The sequence below is a fragment of the Excalfactoria chinensis genome, chromosome 14, assembly GCF_039878825.1.
Source record: "Excalfactoria chinensis isolate bCotChi1 chromosome 14, bCotChi1.hap2, whole genome shotgun sequence".
NCBI classification, from domain to species: domain Eukaryota; kingdom Metazoa; phylum Chordata; class Aves; order Galliformes; family Phasianidae; genus Excalfactoria; species Excalfactoria chinensis.
In genome coordinates this window covers 12,801,469-12,825,783 of record NC_092838.1, presented here as the reverse complement: position 1 = coordinate 12,825,783, position 24,315 = coordinate 12,801,469, and the positions used below count along the sequence as shown (strand labels likewise).

Below are 24,315 nucleotides of genomic sequence, written 5' to 3'. Positions count from 1 at the left end.
TTAAAATGTATTAGCAGTGTTTTCCTTGTAATTTAGAAATACTGTGTTCTTTACTGTGAGGAGCAGTTTACTGACAAACTGTTTTTACATCATATGAGTTACATTAATTCTTGAGGTTATTACTTTCACTGTAAATTTATAAATATTTTCCTTAAGATCTCTGGAAATGATCAGTCTTAACTGAGTGAATGAAATAATTTGTTGCAGTTAGGCCTTCTCAGTTTTCAGGCTGGACCTGGAAAAGTTATGTCTTTAATACAAGAGTCTTTTTTCTCTGTATTTATTAACTTTCTCTTGAGCAGGTCTTAAGTTTTTAAGTACTTTTGAAGGCCGTTTCTTTCTGTATCAGCTTATTCTTGGATGCTGCCAGTTCTGAGAGAGGTGAGGCCTTTTTTGTTTCATTCTGTATGGAGGGACATGAGAATGGTGAAGGGAAGGTTTGGTGTTTTTTTTTTTTATCTGAAATTGTAATCATAAATAATACAAAAATAGCAAACTTATGGATGTTAAAGCTATTAAATTTAGCAATCACTGCAGAACTCTACAGTAAACAGTTCTATAGTTGGTCTCATTTATTTTCTATCAAGCAGCCTTGTAGAAAATGAAATATTGAAATATACAATAGTTTAGCAGAGAAGACTTCTTTGAAAGTGGCTTTAAGCAACATAAACTCTCCTGACCTAAAGTTTCTGCACTACTGGACTTTAGCTAATTTCAGTATGGAAAATGGAATTCCAGTTCATGTTAGTCTTGGAGTTCATGAGAAATTATGAGGGCATGGACTGTGGATTACAGCATTAAACTGTCTAGAACGTCAGAGTCTTCGGGTACCCAACTAATAACATACTTCTGGTTATTTTAGAGTATGGATGTTGATCTGGGGATTAAGTTGGATTTACTTATTATCTTTGTAGCGTACTCATGAAAAAGCAGTAAGTGATAACCCTTCATGTGGTCTTGCTTTTTTAGCCTGGATGCTGGTAGGCATCTCAGAAACATTTGTGATTTGAGAATTAAAATGTTGGATTTTCTTTTGCAAATGATGTTGTTTTAGTTTTGAAGCGAAAATACTCTGTTTGCAACATATTTTCATGCTTAATTTCCAGAGTCCAGGAAGTTGGGGATATGCGAGGGATTTTTGTTTTGCCGTTTTTATTTGAAGCTTAAACGTTTGGATTTAAGCATTCTCTCATTGTACATTCTTACTGTACCTATGAAAAAAAGTATTACAGTTCTCGGGAAGATGCTGTGGGGTTTAAATCTATTATGGATGATGTAATTGCATTCACATTCTGACCTTTTGTCACTACTGTTTAAAAAATCAGGTCACTGCATACTGCGTGGGTTATGAGCAGTACCACTACTACTACCACTACCACTGACTGGTTCACTATGACCTAATATAATGTGACACTTTGTACTGTTAGCTTCTGGATCAGGTGAAATAATTTGCTCTTCAACTCTGCTGTATTAGATGCAATTTGAAGAAGAAGTGAGTGAAGACTGAGGTGGAAAGAGATTGTCTTTCTAAAGCCATGAACCTAGATGTGACAGCTGGTATATAAATAATGAAACCTGGGTGCTCTTTTCCTTTTAACGGCTTTTTAAAGTTTGCAGGGGACTTGGTAAAGCCCTTGTTAACACTTTTAAGCCAATCAAAGTTAGATTTGTCCAGTTTCAATAGCAGCTTTGGCTAACTGGAGAAGTACATTGACTGCAGAACTTATTCTGACTCTAGGATGACAAATACAGCAGAGAATAATTTAGTGAAAAATTACGAGTGCAAAAACTTTGTGCCACTGTCTCTTTCAGTTGAGAGAGATGGGCATTCATATCCACACAGCAGGCATGTGATAAATATGTGTATACAGCATGCGTAGCTGTGGGTAACCCACCCTGTGGGAGCCATAAGTGAGGCCTTCAAAATCTTCCATTTGTAGATAGTCAAAGGGTTTGGTCTAATTAGGGAACCTATATCCAGGAGGGGAGTAAACTCTTCAAAAGGACTGATAATACCAGGACTAGGGGAAATGGTTTTAAGTTGAAAGAGGGTAGATATAGGTTAGGGGGAAGTTCTTTACTAGGAGAGTGGTGAGGTCCTGGAACAGGCTGCCCAGGGAGGTTGTGGATGCCCCGTCCTTGGAGGTGTTCAGGGCCAGGTTGGACGGGGCTCTGGGCAATCTGATCTAGAAAATGTGGAAGTTTGGTGGCCCTGCCAGGCAGAGGGGTTGGAACTTCAGGATCCTTGAGGTCCCTTCCAACCCAGGTCATTCTGTGATTCTATGATTCTGTAATTAAGACAGTGGCACAATAACCATTATCTTAAAGCTTCCACCACCTGCTTTAGTGATCTTTGATGGTTCTTTTGTTGTTACATCACACAGTGTAAACAAAATCATTATAAAATAGGTCATTCATTAAACTTCTAAGTCGGAAATGTTAAATCTAAGCCTCTATTTTATTTCTAGTTAAAAGAAACAACATAGAGGACATTAAACCCATCTAACAACTTTGCAAGGTTAAACCAGTCATTTGGGACAGTTACATATATATGATCTTCTGCCATGCTTTTTGCAGGGATTATAGAGTCCTAAATGAGAAAACAGAAGACAATTTTAGACGTTAGCATAAATCATATGAAGAAAGTATGATTAATTGCTGCTGCTTGGAATTTTTGGAACAGTGAGATTTTAATTTATGTATTCGTCTACCACTTTCTAAATTTTCTTTTGTTCCAGTAATGGGTTAAATTGTACAAGTTTTGGTTTCAGAAATTAAGAACAAGTTGGCTGGTTTCAGTGGAAGCTGATTGAGCGTACTGTTTGCGCTGTTAATATCTGAAAGTAGCTGTGTTGACACAGGTTAACAGGCAACAAAAGCTTTGTGAAATTTCTAAGCTGTCTTGAGGTTATGAATAGGGACCATCTGCCTGTGTGCGCTGGGCAGCAGTTTGGATATACTCATCCTGATATTTGCAAGATGTCTTAAATTGAAGTTGCTAGTCAGCCCTAACGGTGCTACATTATTTTGAATTCATACCTCATTAGTTTTTAATATATTACTGAGCATTCATAATAATTGAATTTTGTTCTGTAATAGTTGACTGTATTTCTTAAAATGTTACATCTTCGGCACTCCACATACAATGTTTTGTTAACCTTTTTAACAGTGTCTGGAAATAAAGGGAAGCAAAGTGTTTCTTTTTCAAGACATTTCATTTTACAGAAATAATTCTGTAACATTCAGTTGCGCTCATGAAGGAAGGTAGAAAGTAGCGTGTTTCACAGGAAACAGTCCTGCAGTTCCTTCCTCTTTGACCTGAATCGTAATGCTTTCCTTGCTTTGTTCTGTTCAAGGGCTTGGTTTACAGGCACTAAAATAAACAGAATAGCACCTGCTGCTTAGTCATAACTGGGAACATCTTGAAGTAGCAAAGCAAACAAATGAAATCATGGAGAAGTTAAACCTTTTCTGAAATGCCTTCGGTGTTCAACCAACACTCATTTTTAAAACTGAGTGATATTTCGACTATTGAAGAAACCTGAACATTTTAAAGATTATGGAAAAGGTCACAATTAAAGTTACTTTCTGGACTGTCGGAGCTCCTGTTAAAAGGCTTCTAAGATACAACAACACTAAAATATCTAGCAGTTCTATGATGTGTTAATATTATTAATCTTTGAACTTGACTTGGACTTGAGCTATTGAGTGCCTTAATAACACCAAAATGAACATTTATGCTTTGATTTGTTTAGCTTGTCAACTTCACTTACATAAATATGCTCTACTAGCAACACCGTTTCTGTTTGCCTGCCATAGGAAATCATGGGCATGAGTCGCTCTAAGAGCACTGCATCTTTTCGTCTCCTTGACGCAGGCTGTCAATCCCTAGCTCTCATCTCTGAGAAATGACTTTTGTTGCTGACATTTGCTGCAGGGTTCAGTAAGCTAAATGCTCCTGTGTATTTTGCGTATTTATGTCCAAGCCCTACTTGTACAGGTTGGGAAGAAGGAGGAACGGAGCCTTCCAAGAGTGTGGCTGCTGGGACTCGCTTGATTTGGGGATTAGAAGGGAAATTTGTTGTGGACCTGCCTGTGCTCATGATAGGGCCAGCTGCATTCTGAAAGCTTGTCCTTATGAGAACACAAGGAACTGCCAAGTTTTTCTCATGCTGCTACTTCAACACTCTGTCCCAGATAAAAATCATTCATGCTCCATCACTGGTGAAATTGAAGTGATGTTTGAAAGTGTACCTGTCCTCTGAAAGCTTACTACTGTTCCAGAGACCACTGTCCCCACTGCAGATTTTTCAGGCATTAACAAGGAGATCCAAGAGCTTTGTGCAAAGGGCAAATCTCACCTGCTGATGTGGTGCTTGCGCTATATTAAGAGCATCTTTTGTAGTGTTTCATGACATGTTACAAAATAAATAAGTAAACAAATAAAATTTGCAATTCCTGTACTCTTTCCATTAATTATTCTGGTGTTTTACAAACTGGTGGCTATATCATTCAAATTTTCTGAGTTTTACAAGTGGAGAAACTGAAACCTATGTGATCTGCCAGCATGATACTGTAATAAGTTAAGTACTGTAGCCTGGCATCCCTGATGTCTAATCTAGTGTGACAAGAATTTTATACTGCAGTAGAGTGAAACTATGGTAAGATCAGCCATTTGACTTGGCCTGTGTGAATGTAGTGTGATTCTGGAGTTTTTTTCCAGCTAATTTTGTATAAATCAAACCAGCTTAACTGCCTAAATGTGCTGCCAATCTCACCAGTTACACTGAATAAAATACCAGCCCTGGTGTTTCCAAGTGGCTGAGAGGTACGCATTTTCCCCCTCCTGAGGTTTTTCTAAGGAAATATCTTTTAGAGATAAAATGATATTAAAAAAACGAAGCATTTGTCTTCAGTTAAGAAAGATAGCAACCACCTACGATCTGTGAGGACACTTACATAAGAGTCGTTTACAGTAGTTCTTTCCCAGTACTGCCATACTGCTTCTGAGTAGTTGTCAGATAAATGTGAACTGGTGCCTTGCTTGCAGGGTTGGTGCATGTCTTGATAATCTACTCTGAAGGTTAAGTAGGAAAATGGTTTTGTTCTGTGATTCATTTTATTACTCTTACCTGTTTTGCCTGATTGTGTGTAAAAAACCCTCCAAACCTGAAATCCTTTTCTACAGTTGCAAAGGAGTGGTTTTATTTTAATTACTACAAATAAAATGGTATTACACTTTTAAAAAACTTTGTAAGGAGAAAGGTTTTTCATACCTAAGGGAGTGGCAGTTGATACCCCTTACTAACCTTCAGGTCTGTTAGTTCGAAGGAGTGGTAACCTCTGAAGGAATAACCATTGACTTCTGTTTGTCAGATAAGCTTTTTGTGTTTCAAATGCTGCTCACCAGTCAATTGTGCTACAAGTGCTGGAATGATTTTTGGCTTTCAAAAACCGAAGGTAGATGGAAGATGTCCTGCCTAACTGATCTGGTTTCACAGTGAAGTAAATGCTGCTGGTCATAACTTCCAGCAGATGCCAAACAAGTTGTATGCATCTCCTCTAGCAGTTAAAATGAGAGTGCTGGAAACCAGCGGTGATTTATCACCTCATAGATACAACAGCATACAAAAGACATTGGTTACACGGATATCTCTTCCTAGTTCTTTTTCTCATTGTTTTTGATAACTGTTTGTCAAAATAACTCTTTTAAGTTTCATAACTACTTTGTCAGTCAATAGAGAAAGCGCTATTAACCGAAGACAAACTGTTAATTTCACAAAGGTTGTTTTTAGATGCTTTTCTTTTTAGGAAGTGTAACAGCTGATTTTGCCTTAGGTTTTGGTGGAACAAAAATGAAGTGTTAGATGCATTGCTTATATTTTGTTGCTAGTCTGTAATTAGTCATCTTTTTGCTATACTTTCAGTGTTCTGTTCATTGATTCGGACAGTAGCAGGCACTGATCTGAACCAAGTTTTGATGGTGTAGGTCACAGACTTTTTTATATTGATACATTAGAGATTAGATGATTTCTAATGTAATGGGAAAATAGCTGGATGCCTTACAGCCAATAGGTAAAAAGACTTCCGTCATCCTTACAGCAGATGATTGAAAGAGGACCTTCTGCATGTAACAGCTGTGTGCAACAATCTTACCCAGCTCTGTCAGCCTTCACAGACAGCTTCTTGAGGAAACAGCAGGAATAGCTTTCTGGCATCTACTCTGGTGCTTCAGTGTGCACTTACCTTGCATGCCACAGCCTCTTCCTGTTTTTCTTTGTGGAGTCCTATTGCTGTGAAGTCCTATAGTGGATGTCACTGCCAATTAATTTATTTATGAACACATTTATTTTTAGTGGTTAAAATGGCATACAATTCTTGCAAAGGTTTCTTAAGCAATTTTAAGACTATTTGTTTTGCTGGGAATTGGAAACTTTCAGATTAGGGTTAGAGCTCTGAGCTCTGTTTTAGAGGCTTCCCAATAGCCTGACTAATTTGGATACTGTGCGAAAGCATCATAACAGCTCCATTTCAGGTCTGTGGAGAGCAGTATCATCCTGTGTTACAGCAAAGCAGCAGGACAGAACGGTCTCAGGTAGTACCGTGTGGGATGTTGTTTTTGAAGAGAGGGGATGCAGGGGGAGAATTCTGAGTGAAGTTCCCCAGAGGTGGTGGAAATTGCCAGCTCTGTTGTCTTTCAGAACTTAGCGAGACAAGTTACTAAGCAGCAGGTAGCTGCTCTGAGACGGGAGCTACGCCGGATGACCTCCAGAAGGTCCCTTTGAGCTCAATTTGGACAGATTCAAGCTGTTTTTTGTGTGAGAAGTCAGTCTGGTTTGAGTTGCTATGCAGTGATGTGAGTAATGTCATTTAATGTGATTTGTAATTGCTACTTGCCTTTCTCTTGGTTGAAGGTGGACAGCTGAGCCACATTAAAACACAGTTCTGAAGCCAAGATGCACAAATAGACAAGGAACTAATTTGCCTCAGTCTTTTAGGACTGGTAGAATTTAAATTGACTTAATTTAAAATAAGGTATTTTGTTACCTCTCACATGGAAAACAGTTTTGTCAAAAGCTAACACGTAGCTTAATAAATATGAAACTTTTCATACGTGCGAGTGTTTCTATTAATTTGTGTATGGAATTAAATTCATGAGCACAGCTAACATGGTTCAATCTCTTTGAAAAGTGATTCCAAGGTATAACTTGCAGCCAGTAAATTGGGGATAAAATACTGTGATTATGAGCAGATAAGCAACTAAATTTTCAGTTAAATTCTGCTCTGAAAAGAATTGCATGGTTAGTAATGAACTTAATTTGTGTGGGTGAGTGGGAGTTTGAGCAGAGTGTAATGTCAGTAAAACAAATGAGAGCTAGGTAAATTGTGCTTCTAAAAGTCAAGAACAAAGAAAAAGATTGCGTAACAGAGTTAATGTGTCTTAATTTTACGTGAAAGCAGCAGTTGGTAACTATGGAAAATAACAAAAAATATGCTCTTAACCATCATAATTGTTCTACTGAAGTATCTATCAAGCAGCACTGGCTTACGTTTCGTACGTTTCTTACTTTTAAATCGGTGCTTTCAGCAACATGATTTTTTAATCCCTTTCCATAGTTTAGGCCATTCTTCAATGGTCACTGAACTTTTTTGTTGTCTTTAATTTTTTTTAAATGTCAGGTAACACATGAGATGTTCTGGCTGTGGTCACTGAACCACATGTTGTGTGCAGATGGCCGCTAAATACACACTCCAGCATGGAAGCACTTACATTCAGCATACCAAAAGTCTGAACTTTAAATATGGGCAGCAGCAGTGTTTCCTAAGAAAAAATGATTAAAAGTAATGAAACGGTTTAACATTAGGACATTGGTTTTGTTTTATGGTTCTCAATGACTTGTTATTTCATGTTGATCATGTTTCACAGTGATTTTATTGAAGTTTCAGTCATAGAAGCTCTGTGAGCTTTGGATAGCTTTTACCATGCTTCTGTATTCCTCACTGCAAACTAAGTACCGCATGAGTGGTAGAAAGTAAAGAAATAATGAATGGGGATGCTTACTCCATTCTAGAGAGGACTTTACAGTGCACAGCTAGTGTGAAATAGAATTAATTTGAAAGATTTCCTGGCAGCAAGCTTTCCTTGTTAGAGTTTAACTAATCCTTGTGTGGTTATGTGTCCATATCAAGTTCTGAATTAATACCAAAGTTGATTATTAATCCTGAGAAAAGTTTTGCAGTGCTTCAAAAAAATTAAAAGCTATTTGTATGTCTCTATCCATTCATTCAGTATTTGCTAATAGAAGCTTCTGGGAAAAAAAATGAACATTTCACTGATGACCCTGTGTCACTTGCTAGAACAGGAGCTTGGGGACGTCCTTGTTAAGAGCTAATAATGTAATTTTTCTGTAAAAGCCAGCAGAGAAACTTCTCTGAACTGTTAAATTGCTTGTAAATACAGTGCTTAAGTGCGTTTTTCCTAAATCTGTGCTGTTTGTGGAAAAGCTTTATGTGCTGTAAATACAATTTTAAAGCTGAATTCTCTGTGTAGAGGAACTGACCAAAGCTGGCAGTAACATGTCTACGTAGATTTCCTTTTCTTCTTTATTAGTTTTATCAGCTGTTATGTGATTAAAAGATGGATTGCTTTCCTTCTCTCCAGAGGATTTAACGCAATGGATCACGTGGGGACAACGGATGCTGAGGACGACCCTGGATCCCTGCCACGTCTTGCCCCCAGCCCTCACAGTGAAGCAGTCGCACATGAGTTTAAGGAGCTGTCCCTGCAGCCCAGTCAGTACTTACCTCCTCTCAATGAGCGCAAGAATGGTGAGTGCAAGAGGAGCTGTTCTCCCTTTGCTTTGTTGTTTTCTCTGGGAATAATGATCTTTGCTTTCCTCAAATAACATTGACTATTTTCACTTGCCTTTCCCACACCAGATCTTGTGGAGGCTCAAGTGCCATAATGTTTGCTTGTTATAAAATCTGTCCGGATCAGTTTTACCCATCATGGCGGATGAAAGCCTGACCTTAAAACTCCAACTGGAATACTTTGCTGAGGCACATAGAATGGAGGCATTATACTTACAAATAATTTTTAAGTAACAGATAATGTACAAGTATTAATTACCTATTTTTGAAAGGAGTTTTATTATTACCAGACCAAAACAAGGAATAATTAAGAACAGATTTTTCTGCAAATATAATACTGAGTTGAAGTTTCACATCGTATTTTAGAAAGTTTAATTCACCACAGAGCTTATGGAAGAACAATGAAAGAAAATAAGATTTACGTTTCAGGAGCCTATCCAATGTCTCTCCGTTGTTGATGTGTTGATGTTGGCATGGCAACTGAGAAAAAGAAGTGTTCCCACTGTTACAGTAAGCACTGGGAAGAAATCTGAATCCAAATGTAGGTTGTGAACCCAAATGCAAGACTGAATCCAAATGTAGGCTCATTTTTATTGGAAAGAAGGCTGGAACCTCTTATTTGTGGGGTTTGTTTCACAGAGCTAATATCTTACAATAATAAAGATTTGTTTTTTTAATGTTAGCTGTCAGTATTGGGAATATTGAAAGTATGTAAATGCAGTACTTGATTTTGAAGGGTTATTTTAACAAGTGTAGCCACAGTGAGCTATTAATGAATTCAGTTGCAACAGTATAAGCATTATTGCATAAGATGGCAGCTGTCTGAATATTTCTGCTTTAAAGCAGAAAAAAACGATGGCCTATTACTAGGCTGTGTGTATCTCACAAAGCTATGGATGTGTCCATGTCACAGCTCTCTGTTTCAGAAGCACAGCACAGTGTCTGTAATTTCACGCAGTGAGGCACCAAGTCCCATGGTGCTTTGTTTGCATCCCCCAGAATCATACCGAATTCCGAGAGAGAAGAATGTAATGGTGGGAACACACAGCAGAGGAGAGACATAAGCTTAGCTTTTTTGAATATGGAATGAATAACACTTTGAATACTTGAGCTTATATTTTACAATTGCTTCCTTATCTTTGTCCATGTGTGTAGATCCTGATATAGAGAATACTGTGTTTACTGGTATATTAATAAAGTATTTTAAACTGAGGGATCTGCAACTAATTTATTAGTACTTTGTCTCTAAATCCTTAAGAATTCTGTAACGCAGAAAAAAAAATCTGTACCTTTGGTGTCTAATGTTTGATATTAAATGGAGAGTCCATATGACTCAGGGACGTACTTTGAATCTAAAGTCAAACTTTATACATCTGAAGGCTGTTACCGATTTCATATTCGTGAAATTAAACAGAAAAAATCTCTTCCAAGATGGCCAACTTCTGAAGTTCTTTTTATGAGCAATCATGCTGAGTATGTCAAGTATATATTTATCCTGTTCATGTGGTGTCATTGTTCCATTATTGTTCTGCTTTTATGAACGCAGATAAATTGTCAAAGAAGCAATCAAACAAGCTGTGATCCACAAGCTGTGATCCACATTTGCTGTTTAGTATTTCATCTTTAGTTCTTCTCTGTCAGATTGTTGGGTTTTTTTCTTAGGCATTCCTCCTGTAACTTGAAAATACTCTTGTACTTTAATAAATTAGGAAAATAATTTGTAAGTAAGTTTTGTATTAACTTCAGATACAAGATGTTAGCTATTTATTTTCCAAGGAAATGGCAGCAGCAAGAGACCCTGATGCCTAAGGGGTGTTGAAATAACAGATTTTCATAAATAAGGGGAGGGAGGGCATTACTAATTTGAGAAGTTGCCTTTCATTCCTGTGTGCCCGTTCCCTATGCCAATTGGTTTAAGAATAGTTACCCTTCATTATTTATCATAATTCCTCTTATTTAGTAGATCAGCTTTGTCTGTAAGTATCAGGCCTCCCACAATGATTTTAATGTCCTCTATGAGGAAATTCAATTGTAGGAAGCTCACATAATGGGTCATGGTCTCACATCATTTAGGTCCTTTTCTAAGACTAAGTCATTTGTTGTTTTCAAGGCAGTTATTAGCACAACACTATCAATTTTAAAAACTAAAAAGAACTGCAAATTGAACTGCAGAAAAGATATAGTTAGAGGACGTTATTGAGGAATAAAGTCTGGTAGACATGGTAAAGAAGCATTTGATGGACACCAATACCATTTTCTACTTTTTTTTTTTTTCTTCTGTTTCTAATATTAATTAAACATCCTGCCACAGAGAGTACTCTTCCAGTAGTATTTAAATAACTCCTAAGTATCCTAAAGAGGAGGAGCATCCCGTTACGTTGTCTGTTGTTATGAGAAAGAAAGAGCTGACTGTGTCTGACTTTATACGGACCTGGAAGCAGTGTCCACTTTGCATTCCTGTTATTTTCTTGAAGCAACAAGAAGAGCTGTGGGCACTGTGATCTTCCAGAGCACCAAAACTATTGCTTGCCCATAATTTCAGGTTTTAGTCATCTTGGTTAACAGGAAAATTGGAGCTATATTTTTCTAGAAATTGTAAAAGTCTGAGTTAAAAAGAGTACAAGTAAAATTTGAATTTGATTTATTGATATTTAAGAAGCTTTAAAAATTAGTATCTGTTCGGACTTTTTACCAGAACTGGATTGCTTCTGGGGTATTTTAACAAGTCAATATTTTATGAAGTCTAACTGTGAAAGACTACCATATACAAAAGTACAATGGCATTTAATTGGAAAACATGGAATATTTAAGGTTTTCTGTTGGATAGTTTCATGCAGGAAGCATTATACTTCCTGTGGGCTTCAGTAGTGATTCTTTAAAATTTCTGTTTACTTCTATGAGACTCTCCGATGCAGTCCAGTAGAAAGCTGAATTATTCTAGTATTGTCTGCATAGTGTTCAGTGGACTTGTACAAGTCAGGAGAGAAAGTGCATTTCAGGCTTTATTGTTGACAGGACAAGTGTGGAAGGCTCGTGTTTTGGTTTTACATGGAGTTAATTCACAATAGGGTAAGAGAAACATGCAACAAATTTGCAGGCATGTGCCAATAGTTGTAGATGTTACTACTTTATGCTTTCCTTCCTTTGCCCCCAGAGATCTCAGTCATGCAGCAAAGTTGGCGTAACAGTTCAGGTGAGCGTAGCTCAGTGTTTTTTGGTGCAGAGTACCATGGTATAGATTAACCTGCAGTGAAACTGGTGTTCTTTGAGTTGACAAAGGAGCACTTAGATGTGCTGGCAACTGTGTTGAAGAGACTGTAACTTCCACTTGAGTATCAATGACGAGTAGCTTGAGGGAAACAGCATCTTAAGCTTCCCCGCCTAATTACTAGGTGCAGGTGTTTAATCTGCGAATAAAGACTGAAAGGCAGTTTTATTTGAGGAGCGAGAGAATGAGAAGAGCAGCAAAATATTCTACTCTCCAATCTTTTCCCATCAAGAAAGCATGAAACAGAAATACTAACCAATTAACATTTCATAGTTTAATTGGGGTAAAGTAATGGGAATTTTCAAGTTGATTTGCCAGATAAAGTTTAATTGTAGGGCTGAAAAATACTTCAGCTGAGTCATCTGTAAAACAAACACTTGAGTTACTCAGGGTTAGAAAAACAAACTGTATAGAACGTTATATGAACTTGTGTGTAATGACTTCTCAGTGTATCTATTTGCGTGTTGTAACAAAGAATCATCTTTCTGGGATATTATATGGTAGTCTTCTGGGCTGTCACAATTTTAAGGTTTCCCTTTTTCTTTTGACCAGCTGTTTTCAGGCTGACAGCCATGCACAATACTGAATTACTAACAAAATTTCTTTGAGTTTCTCGTTAGTCTGCATCTGCTTCTGGATAATTAGCAAATACATGCATTGATTGTGTAAGCTAATTGCAATGAATTATCATGCCTTTTCTCTGGAAAACAACTGTTGCTCAGCTTTCTAAAAGCAGCAAAAGGTACCTTTTCATTGGTTCTACTTTTCAAAGACAGTTCTGGTAGTCTAATGGCAACCACTGGTGTATAGTTCAGGTCTGTCAGGTGAGCAATTGGACTGCTCACATAAGTAAGGATTGGGAAGCAGACTGTCACAGTCTTAAAAGCTCCTGAAGAATTCTTGTTTGTGCACATTTCACCTGTACTATAATCTGGAAAGCCTTCTCTTTGTCAAGCTGCTGTATTCTTAGGCAGGATGGTGGCTGGGGGAGGAAAAATGTGACACAGATGAGTCTCCTTTGGGAGTGAGAGGAAGAAAGTTGATGACTAGGTGTTGTTTAGCTGGATGGCTGTGGAGGAGAATGACAAAAGTAGTAGGCATCATGGCACAGCTGAAGTACTTGTCAGAACAATATGCTGCTCAGAGGCTGTACTGCACTTTCACAAGCCTTCGTCTAAGAGCCAGGAGGTGGCAGAGAGAGGAAAGGATGGGCTGTCTGCTGCTGACAGCAGGAGGGTGGATGGGGCTGATGCTCTGTGCTGCCTTCCAACCTGCTATTTCAGAGCCAGGGGGTGGGAAGGGCTTGCACATACAGATACCATTAAAAAACAAAACAAAACAAAAACTTGGTACTGCAAGAGCAAATTCTGCATGCTGAATTCCTAATTTCTCAGCACTGGTAAGCATGGTAAGCATGCCACTTTAACTGTTAGAGGTAGAGGTGGAGGGTCTCACTGTCACAAGCCATGCAGTCCTAGCTGTTTGAAGATACCTGTAGAGTGAGAAGTTCCTAGCTTCCACATTTTACAGTGTCAGCAGTTCTGGCCCATTTCAGCCTGGTTCTGTGACTATAATGGGGTGAAGGGACCCATGGCCTAGGAAAGGGGGTGGGGAAAAGGCAGGGAGATGGGCCTAGAAACAAAACAGCAGCAATTAGCTAAGGGAGAAAATTATTTTACCAAATATATATTGGAATGTGAGATAACACAATATAATACAGTATAATTGGAATTTAGGCTAATAAATCTAAGAGAAAGAATGTCCAAAACCAAAGGCCTTTCCCTAACGCTGAAGACAAGATGGCTAGGGAGCACACACTGCAGAGCCAGGCAGAAAAAGAAGAGCAGTCTAGTGACTCCCGATCAGCTTTATCTTTCCCTCTGAAAAGAAAATGGAAATGGAGCGCATAAAACCATGACATACAGCAACCCTTCCTGGCTTTCCAGTGGCTTTCCTATCTATCACTATGTGCCAGAATTGCCTTCATATGACAGTGGCTACTAGTTTTTGTAGGACAGTAAGTTACTGTTGTGCAGTCATTATCCACAGGTGAGAGCTTGGTTATACTCCTGAAATAAAATGTGTGTGTAATTGGATGGATCCCACACAGGCCATTGACTGTCCTGTACCACTTTGTAGGGCTGCTTCAGCTGTTTGTTTTGGTTGTAAATCACGCTGGACTGTGCATGTGCACATGCTCTATCCTCTGCATTGTGCATAGAATAGTTTTGCCCCATATTGCTAATTGACATCTGCTTCTCAGAGCAGGTAGGACTCAGAGAGAAAAAACGTTCTGAGACAATTAACAAAAGACAAGAGTGGTAAAACCATATTAGAAGAAATCAGGCCAAAGAAATCGGCCCTGCATATGAATAATGACACTGAGGAGCCAAAGCCTTAAGGTACTGAAGGTTGGATGAGAATGACAGCTTGCTGTGGGATCACTACAGGGCTTGGGGGAACTGTAATTAATATGAAGTTCCAAAAAATAAAATAAAATCCAAATGGTGTATGTTGAATACTGCTAAAGGGGATGCGAGTGGTACTCAAAACAACTGAATCAGGTCTACATTGCGCTTAACCTAATTATATGGTTTAGATAAACTGAATGCACCACGGGATTCTTTTTGACATCTAGAAGAGTCACGTGTATACTTCTTATATTACCTTATCTTATACTTCTTACTCTTACCTTCTTCATTATGTAGCACTGGTAACGTACATTCTTGATGTAGCTTAATGGCTTCTAAACAAATTCTTAATCCTCGGCGTACTTAAAAGATTTCGAGCTAAAATTTGATACTAAGGAATCAGGTGAAGTTTCAGATATTCTGTGTGTTCATCTACATCAATTTTTCCCACTTTTTTGAAATCTCTTTTTTTTTTTTTTTTTTCCTCTCCTAACAGTACAGAGAGCAGGTTATTGTCCATGGAACTACAGAATGTAATTTTTAGAGACAGCTTGGAGAAACAAAAGTAGAGGGAAGAGAGTAATGAGATAACTTGAGAACAGCAAATGGAAAACAGTTTGGATTAACATAATAAACTGGAACAGAAAATAAAGTGTATTCTAAAGACAGACCTAGATAGAGGAGTATACAAGTTTTATACGTACACACTAGGAGTGTATGTATTTTGTATAGTGTATAGGTAGTGTGTGTAGTGTGTACTCTGTAGAATTACACAGAAGTATAGTTAGAAAAGAAGAATGGTTGGCTGGAGAAGTTGTGGAATCCTATGGAAGTGCTGACAACCCAACTAGGCAAAGTGCTGAGCAGCCTGCTCTGGCTGGCCATGTTGGAGCACAGACTTTGAACTAGAGGATCTCAGGATGTCAACTATTCTGTGACTTGGCTCTTCTTTAAGTTTTAGTAGTCCATGGAACATCCAGTGTGAGTATTCTACTAAATAATCCCTCCTAAGAACACACAGAATGTTGTGATTAAAACGTAGCTGTTTGTGTTTATTTTTGTGTGTTTGTTTTAAGAAATGGCATCAGTAGAAAAAACAAATGTCTTTGTGACCCCAATAAAATTTGAATGTTATCTTATCTGTTTGGAGAGAGCAAAATGAGTAGGTGCTGATTTCCCAGTAAGTCTGTCTTTGTCATTGGTAGTGCCAGTTCCCACAATCCTAGCATTCCCAGGGCATCAGTCAGTGTCTACAAGGAACAATTTTCAAATGTTAAAGCATGTGAAAAGACGTACAGGCCAAAACTCAGAGCTCTCTAGGGACTGTGACCTCTTAGAAGGAATATATTTTCACAGGCTACATGAAAGAATTCCAGCAGGGTCATTCCATTTGGTAAACTTCTAAACAAACGTCCTGTCATTTAAGTTTGATTTATAGATTTTCTTTTTAATTATCTGCTCATTGTGAAGAGATTAGGATGAGAGACTTGACCTTTGATGGACTCAATTCAAGGCATCTGGTATATATGAAGAAATTCTGTTACAGGGATTGGCGTTTGACTGATTACAGAAGATATGGAAAGTATGTTTTCTTTTAAATAGATCTCTTGATCAAACTGGCTGATTCTGACGTATTTTTTTGTAGGATTCTGTGTAGATTACTACATGCATGGCTAGAAATGGATGTTAATTTTAACTTCCAGTGTGTAATTATTCTGAATTGCTAGAATTAAATCCTAGCTGCTTATGTTATCAATGAAATGTTAGCTTGTGATACAGATTTTAATGTCATACAAAGAAAACTGGTGATGTACAGTAGTTACTATGTGAGTGTTTTGCAAATCATAGGTAGCATTGCCTGCTGAATGCCTGAATGCTGTCATTTAAAATTATATATATGTATATGCAATTGAATGCATATTTTTTGCTTATATATTTTTACATGTTTATTTCTTTAGATGTATATGTGGATAGGTAGAATGGTAGGGAGTTTTTATTGATGCTGTGAACAGTGCCAGCATTTGTCCTCGACCTGTATGGCTTTCACTGGGAGAAGAGAAGTAGGACATGCAGACTTAGAATTTTGAAATGACCTTAAGAAACTTGTTCTTTTTCTGGCAGGAGCAACTGAGGGAGGTGGTGACCCTCATTTGGATTTGGATTTTGTTACCACAGTGGGGTAGGATATTAGCAATATTCCAAAGAAATCTAAAATTTTTCACTAGACTTTTTGGAAAAGAAAAAAAAAAAAAAAAAAAAAAAAAAAGGAAACGATGTTTTACTGCCGGAAGAATGCAAGAATGCAAAGATAAAAAGCCGAAGTCTGTTAGAATCTTATGGCTGTATTTAAGGTGGGTCCAAATTCATCTCTGTTTGATGAATGATGTATGTGTTCAAAGCAAAGAACTTATGCACTGGTGTAAAAAAAAAAAAAAAAAAGTCTTGCTTTGTTTCTACCTAACAAAGCAGGATAAAAGTCTGCTGAAAGTTGGAATTTTCTAAAAACAAACAAAAAACCCCTTAGTCACAGCTCAAGTTAACACATTTTTTTTTCCGAGAAGTATAACAGGTATTGTTTACATGAGTATTTTAGTCTGTGTACTCAGAGTACTATTTTCCTGTTTGAAGAAGTTACTGTGCAGATGAAGAACTGAATTGACCTAACACAGTGTGAAGAACCCAGAAATTCATGGCAATGTACAGAGATGTAGATGTGTCCTCCTGCACCCAGCGGAGGTGAGGCTGAGCATGGCTGCCAGCTGGGGCCAGCTGGGCCCTCAGCATGCTGAGCCAGCAGCCTGGGATGGCAGGGTTGAGGTGATGAGCCGTTGTGCGGTACAGAGTGACAGCAGCCTGCAGGGAAATCTAAAGAGGCAAAGCCATGTTTCCTTATTCTGTAGTTCTAAACTTCTAAATCAGGCATCTGATGTTGCATGTATCTAATGCCATAAGAGCGAAACAGTTTTTCTGAGGGGAGGTGTCCTTTATAATTTCAGACTGAAGGATTTAAAATACCAGGGAGGAATGTGGAAAGTTTCTGTAACGACAGGATTTGGGCCAAAGGGAAGGGAATGTGCACCTTTTGAAGTTATCTTCAATGTGTATGTGGCTTATTTCTTCAAAGTACAAAAAATATGCGATAATCTTTGTTGCCTTATGGCGTATGGCAGATCATTTCAGGGGGATCCCCTTCCCCAAAACCTTCCTGACTAACGCTGAAGCTGATGACTCGCATAAGATAAATGTAAAGTGCTGGAGATCAGGAGCTGTGGGAGGAAATGCTCCTGAAACTGCTGGGAAATAACAAGAATTGTAACTAATGCAAAAAGTAAAACAATAAAATGCTTGTTTCTAAGATATTGACAACAAGGACTAGAAGCTCTGCTGTACAGCAAGGAAATGCATGGAAGCCATGAAATGCTCTTCTCATTTCTGCAGGGCTGGGGATGGGGGAACATTCCTCGACATTTTTTTCTAATGCCAATAGGCAGCTTTGTTTCCTGATGAAAATTAGTAAGAAATAAACGTGCCAGTCAGACAAAGACAAAGTATTGCTGTTGCCTGCAGCAGTGTGCAGAGCGCTGGGGTGAAGGGAGAAGGGGAAAAGGGAGAGTCCTCAGCCGTAGTTTGTCTTAGGTATCAGCAAATGCTGCTCCTTCAGCAACTGCTGGATTTATTTTTAACTGCTTGACTCATTCTTTGTCAGATGATTGACTGTCAAGCTGCACACTGAAACACGACTGTGCAGAAGAAGCAAGCGCAGCTAGAGGAAAAGGGGAGTGGTTTTCTGGGAAAAGAGGCAGGATTTGAGAGTTCTGCTTCACAGGCTCTGTGCTGTCATCTGAGTGAGTTACAGGCTCCAAAGCAGACTGTGCATCTTGCAGGTCAATGTAGATAGTGAAGAATGATGGCTGCTTTTGGCTGCAAAAAGATGTGATTGTGATTGCTCATTTCTTAGAAAGAAACTGGAAGCAGTGTTCGGGACAGCAGTGTACTGCTTGGTGACAAATTAATATTTTTTCCTGTGCTGGATGTTGCCAGTGTAAAGGATTCTCACCATGATCGATAGCTGCAAGAAGCAGCAACAGGGATTTTCTGAGATTTTACCTGCAGGAGATGTCAAGCCACTGAAGGAGAAGGAATGCCTTGAGGTGAACAGCCAGAGAAGTCTCAAGGAAGGTCAGTTTTTTGTTGATTGGGGGACAGAAAATGCAGAAGAACCGTGCATTCTCATTTCACAACTATTTCTGGGGTCATTCTGTATGTTGTGGAGTATCTTTGCAAAACAAATTGGGTATTGTTTTCCCTCTAAAAGCTAAATTCAGAATTGTTAGATCAGGTTGACAGAAATTGCACTGTGAAGAAAAATGAGCGATCTCTCTCTTCAGAGTAATCTGTAGTTCTGAATTCATGAAGAACTCTGAAATTTTCTGTAAATAGTGCACAAAACCCTCCAAAGTGTCACTATTGAATTGAATATAATGAAGTGGATATTGTGAAATTTGATGCTGTTTGTTACAAAAACCCACAGACTGCTAGTTCTGTATGCGCTTTGCTAGCTTATTGCCAACACAGGAATCCTCAGCTACTGTCTTTTTCTAGAATATCCTTCTTTTCCCCATACTTAAATTAGATTAGAGCCTCATTTCCAGATGTCTGCTTTTGAAATTAATTCATATCTCCTTAAGTGATTGTTATTACACTGTATATTAAATTAATGCAGCCCCTAAGCATCAGTTTGTAAAATACTTATAGTATGAGGATATTTGGAGCTTTATTTAAAGCTAACAAATGCTGCTTTACCAGATTAATTTTAAGTAGTATTTGCTGGGCTGCAGCGATGGCACTGCTGAGGCATGGAAGTTGTCTCATTCCTTCTAGCAGGAGATATTCTTGTAGCTGACCTGTGTTAAGGGGGACTGGGAAGAGACCGCCTGATGTCAGCTGGCAGCCCTGCTCAGCACACTTAGCTGGTGCATGATAACTTTCCAGGCTCTTTGCAGTTCAAGACTCAGACTCCAGCTCCATAATCAATCAGAAAGAAGCTCTATTTTGTAGTACATAAAACTCCTTCCCTTTTAGAGCACTCAGCCGGAGCTTTTGCTCTAGATATCTTGGTTCATGTGTCAGGATTTCTTTCTTCTTTTCCCCTTCCTGCATGAGATGCCTTTCTCAGAATTTAAATCCTGTGTTTGGTTTTGTGTTTAATTTGAATCTTAATGACATTTGAAATAGCAAAAAAACACAAATTTTCTTATAGAATTCAGTAACTGGCAGCTTATTTAAATGAGGGAGAAAAGCCACTATGTTACTAAGCAATAAGTTCAGGCTACAAAAAAAATAATCGTACACCCAAGAGTTAGTAGTTTGTTGTTTTGTGTTTTTTTTTTTTGTTTTGTTTTGTTTTTATGTATAAAATAATGAGTACTGACTGTGCTGATGCTCGTAAATATCCATAGCTGGGAGCTTAATAGTGCTGATTCCTTTCCTCCTAATGGAAAGTCAGTGGTTGAAGAGAGAAGGCTGACAGTGGCTTCCTTCTTATAGTGTTTGCCTTAAGAACTCAAACAGGCCCACTTGAACCTGAGGGGATACAGGATTCATTCTTTCAGTATTTCTTCTTTCTAAAGCTTAGCTAAAGCAAGCAAATTTTTTGTTATGTATGTAGAACAAATTATTGAAAACAGTTATGCAATGAAGATCTGCTATCTTCACCTTTTCAGTTTATAACATAAATATGTAGTTTAGGTATTTTTCAGATTTTCCCTTTCTTGTTCAGGTACTTTTCAATACTACATGGGAATGGTTAAAGCTGAAAAAATTGAAATTCATTTAGCAGCCTGAGATGAAGCATGTAGAAATCTACGTAATCCAGAAGGTGAAATAGCCTTTGCTTCCTGATCTGTTTTGTGTAAGTTTGAGAAATCTAAAAATGATAGAGTTTGCTTATTTTAGGAATAAGTTCTGTTGGGTGCAGTCCTTTTTTAATTTGCTGGTTCTTCACAAGGAAGAAGAGCTTGATGGAAATACAAATCCTAATACAGACCTCAGCAAATGAAGGCACAGGAAGGTTCCGTTACAAGGGTGATTTTATTTTCTTTGCGCAGACTAATGACTACTCAGTAAAATATATGTTGTAGCATCCTGTCATTACTTATTGTCAGTTCTATGAAAATATTTCTTAGTTTTATCCGTTTTATCAAAATTGCCTTTTATATGAGCAAAGAACAAAAATAGTTTGTCTCTGAGGCTTACTGTGCAAAGGTAGCTAAGCAGCTTTTTCAGATATTCCTGACGGATTGTCATCTAATACCGAGCGAACAGACAAAACATTTAGAAAATTAAGTGAAAAGCCTTGGATGAAATAAGGACATCTTTGTGTATACAGATAGTAAGAAAGAGTTGATGTGATCAACAGCGCATATGTTAGGAATATATTTTGGCTACGCTTGTAATTGAGCAGTGAATTTAGGCAGTTTTGCTTTGTACCTCAGGTTGTTCCAGTACAGAAATTACCGAGAGCGTTCAAGAATGTACAGCAGTGTAGGGAAGTCCTTGAAGAGATTATTAAATTGGTGAAAGAAATGAGTATGGTGCTATCTTTCATGTATTAATCCGAGCTTCGGAGTTACCAGTTGCCTACCAATTATTGTAAAGAAACAAAGCTGACCAGGAAAGAATATTTTCCCTCCCCCTCTCCCCTTAAAGCATAATAATTTTCTGGGTTTGTTGTTGCTTTTTTATTTTATTGTCTTGCGAGGAACTGTAGACTGGCAAGTCCTAGAAACAGGATACAGGGCAGAACGAGAGAAGCACAGGCACTGCTCAGGTGCTTGCTGGAAATATCTTCATGCTGTATGGTTAATGAATTACCAGATTTAGGCAGGGGTAGTTACTTTCCTTCATCCATGCAGTTAAATCAATATTGCATGAGAATTCTTTGTTTAGCAGATTTCCTGCAATTGCCTGCATGTTGACTCTTGGTCATACTCTGGACTTCTACTGCTCTCCTGCAGTGGCATATAGTCCTGAGGATTCTGTGTTTATTAAAAAAAAATAGTTTAAAGTTTTTATATATAATGTATATTTACATAAGTATAATTTAAGTATTTCTATGTAGTGCCCCTCATCAGTGGCAGTTTATCAGATATGTTTCTGAAAAAACAGATAAGAAAATGCTGAAAAAGTAATATACTGTTTGTCATAATAAAAGGAAGCACTTCAAATGCAGTATATGGATCCTGTGAGGCTATATTAGTGTCCTTAACTTTATCTACCATAAATGGTCTCTTTAATGACAGTGGGGTGATTGTCTTACAAGTAAACTGACACACTACAGATTTTTCTTCTTCAGTATAGCACTTTAACAGAGAATAATAAGTACATGGTAGTGCTATTGTAGTAGCCGCATGCTTAAATACCTTGATAAACCAAGATCATAGTGTAGTAATTATATATTATACATTATCTATATACAATTAGAGGATACAGTGACTATACAGGAGTTCTAAGAAAACTTCCTATGGAACTCCAGTCATGCCAAGGTTTCCCAAAGCTTTCAAAGACAGTAAGGCCTAAGGCCGTTGCTGCCAAAAAATAGCTGTCATCTCATTCAGCCTTGTCCTGTTTGCTGCCATCCTCTTTCTTGTGCTGGCATTAGTGATTATGCAGTCCTGAAGTGAGCTGGATCAGTGAGTAGGTATCACTGAAGGCTATTTCAGTAGTCTTAGATTTCCCAAGTTAGAGTACTGACCTGGCAGGCTACGTCTTTGCTCATATTGCGGCAAGTGGAACAGCTGTGGTTGGAGGGAAGAAGGGACCATTACCTCTTCATTGGCATTCTGCAGTTGTAGATAAGACTGAGTTATGAAACCAAACTCTGAAGCCTCTGTTTTGTTGCTATGCTGGATGTTTCTTTTCCTTTAACAAAGCATCCATCAGTGCATGTGTGTGCTTTCAGTCTTTCTGAGGCAGTAGCTTTGTTGTCACTGACTCATTCACTGAGCAGGCCCCCACAGAAGTTACATTATTGTCTACGTAGCAGAATTGACAGAATGCCATTGCTTCTATTCCAGGTTGCACCAGCCATCTTAAATATAAATTCACCTTCCTCGGCTTAGGTTAATGTGTAATCTTATGACCTGGATGATTGGCCTGGGTACGCATTTTGTTTGCTGCCTCTACTGTGCGTAAGAAGACTGTGGAGAATGGAGGTATTAACTTCCCAAGAGGGCTTGTCTGGAAATTGTCTGTCATCAGTCAATGTAATACGCTCCAGACTTGTCACAAAGCAAGTCTGTAGCTGATGGAGAGTTTGAACCCATTAGTCTCTTGACAGTGTGTTTCTGAGCTGATTGTAATAATGGAGGAAATACAAATCTGTTTTAAGAAAACAATAATAGACAGCAGAGGGTTATTGCAGATTTAGAATATGTAATTAGTGTTAATATACTTACTGTGTGCAACTTTACAAAATGCTTTTGTTTTTTTAGATTTTACACCCAGGGTGGTGGGTTGTGTTGTTGTTGTTGTTATTTTTTAATTTGAAAGATTTTGAAAGAATTGTAAAAATACGGGTTTTGCTTTTAACGTATACATACATATATCTTCATCCCAGCAGACCTTCCAGTAATTTTAGCGGCTGCTGCATGTTCTGACTTGTTTCTAAGCAACGTGTTCCATAGCAATAGGAAAAGATACAGACTGTTCTATTTCCTACTCATTTAAGCTTCTCAACTGTTACTGTTGTGCTTCATTTTCTTTGTTTTTAATGATCACACTTCACTATCCTTCTGGTCTAGCTTTTTATTTCCTACTTTCGGTAGCATAATGTTACTTCTGTAAACAACTATGTGTACAATATTACTGCTTAAACACAAAAGCTTAAATCACAGCACTGTAGGATTTCCCTCCAGAATTCGGATAAGATGGTTTGAAACAGCCCTCAGTAGTCTCTGCTGCCATCATTTATAAGATAAAGTGATGGTATGACTGAGTATCTGCTAAAATGAATATGCATAAGAGGCAGTTCTACTTCTCCTATGTTATGTTGGATATGTCCTTTGCAGAAAATTCACCCACAAAATAATACATAATTTTGTATGTATACAATACATAAAAATATGCAAGAAAAGGTAAGGATTTTTTTTGTACAAATAGATTTTTTATTTTTTTTTTAATGACACTTCAGCATATGCAGAAGTTCAGGGTTTAGGCGGTGTGAGATTTCTTTGATGATTAATCATTTCTATTTTAAAATAATTTAACAGGTAGCATCATCTTCATGCTAGTGGGCGCTCAGTACAAAGACTGTTGATGCATTTTATCTTTAACCTGCTGAACAAGGTAGAATCACTTCCAACAAATCACAGGCAGATAATATTCTCACAGCTTTCTCCTTACCATCCTTCTTTCTTAGGCATGCCATATAAATGAGAAGAGCACTGTGTCATCAAATTTCTGAGTTTGGACACACAGAAATGAGTAAAGCTGTGTGCAAACTAGTTATTGTATTTGCCATTACCATAGATTGCTTGTGAAGGCCACCAGCCATCTGTTAAAACACTCTCCTACTTTACTGCCACCCTGCTGTTTACACACTTGTATTAATCCTGGTTCTATAATGAGTCATCAATTACTTCTAATGAAGTGCAGCAGATAGAATCATTTTCTGCAGCAGTACCTCACTGCAACTAGAATGTATGCTGTTAACATCTGTTGCTCTGTGCTTCAAGCCCAGGATGTCAGAGACTGTCTGTGTAAAGA

General features: G+C 38.0%; 1 protein-coding gene across 7 annotated transcripts in view; it reads left to right on the top strand.

The window, feature by feature from the left end:
- MRTFB (myocardin related transcription factor B) overlaps nucleotides 1-24,315 on the top strand; it is a 72,154-nt gene that overhangs the window by 9,432 nt on the left and 38,407 nt on the right. For 4 of the 7 annotated variants that reach the window (XM_072349638.1, XM_072349641.1, XM_072349636.1 and 1 more), the window contains exon 3: nucleotides 8,663-8,829. In XM_072349638.1, the coding sequence (XP_072205739.1) occupies nucleotides 8,676-8,829 (154 nt within the window). In that variant the 5' untranslated portion in view covers nucleotides 8,663-8,675. Of the gene's footprint in view, nucleotides 1-8,662; nucleotides 8,830-18,340; nucleotides 18,730-24,315 lie in introns of those variants that run through there. The other 3 variants (XM_072349639.1, XM_072349640.1, XM_072349642.1) reach the window with 2 other exon arrangements.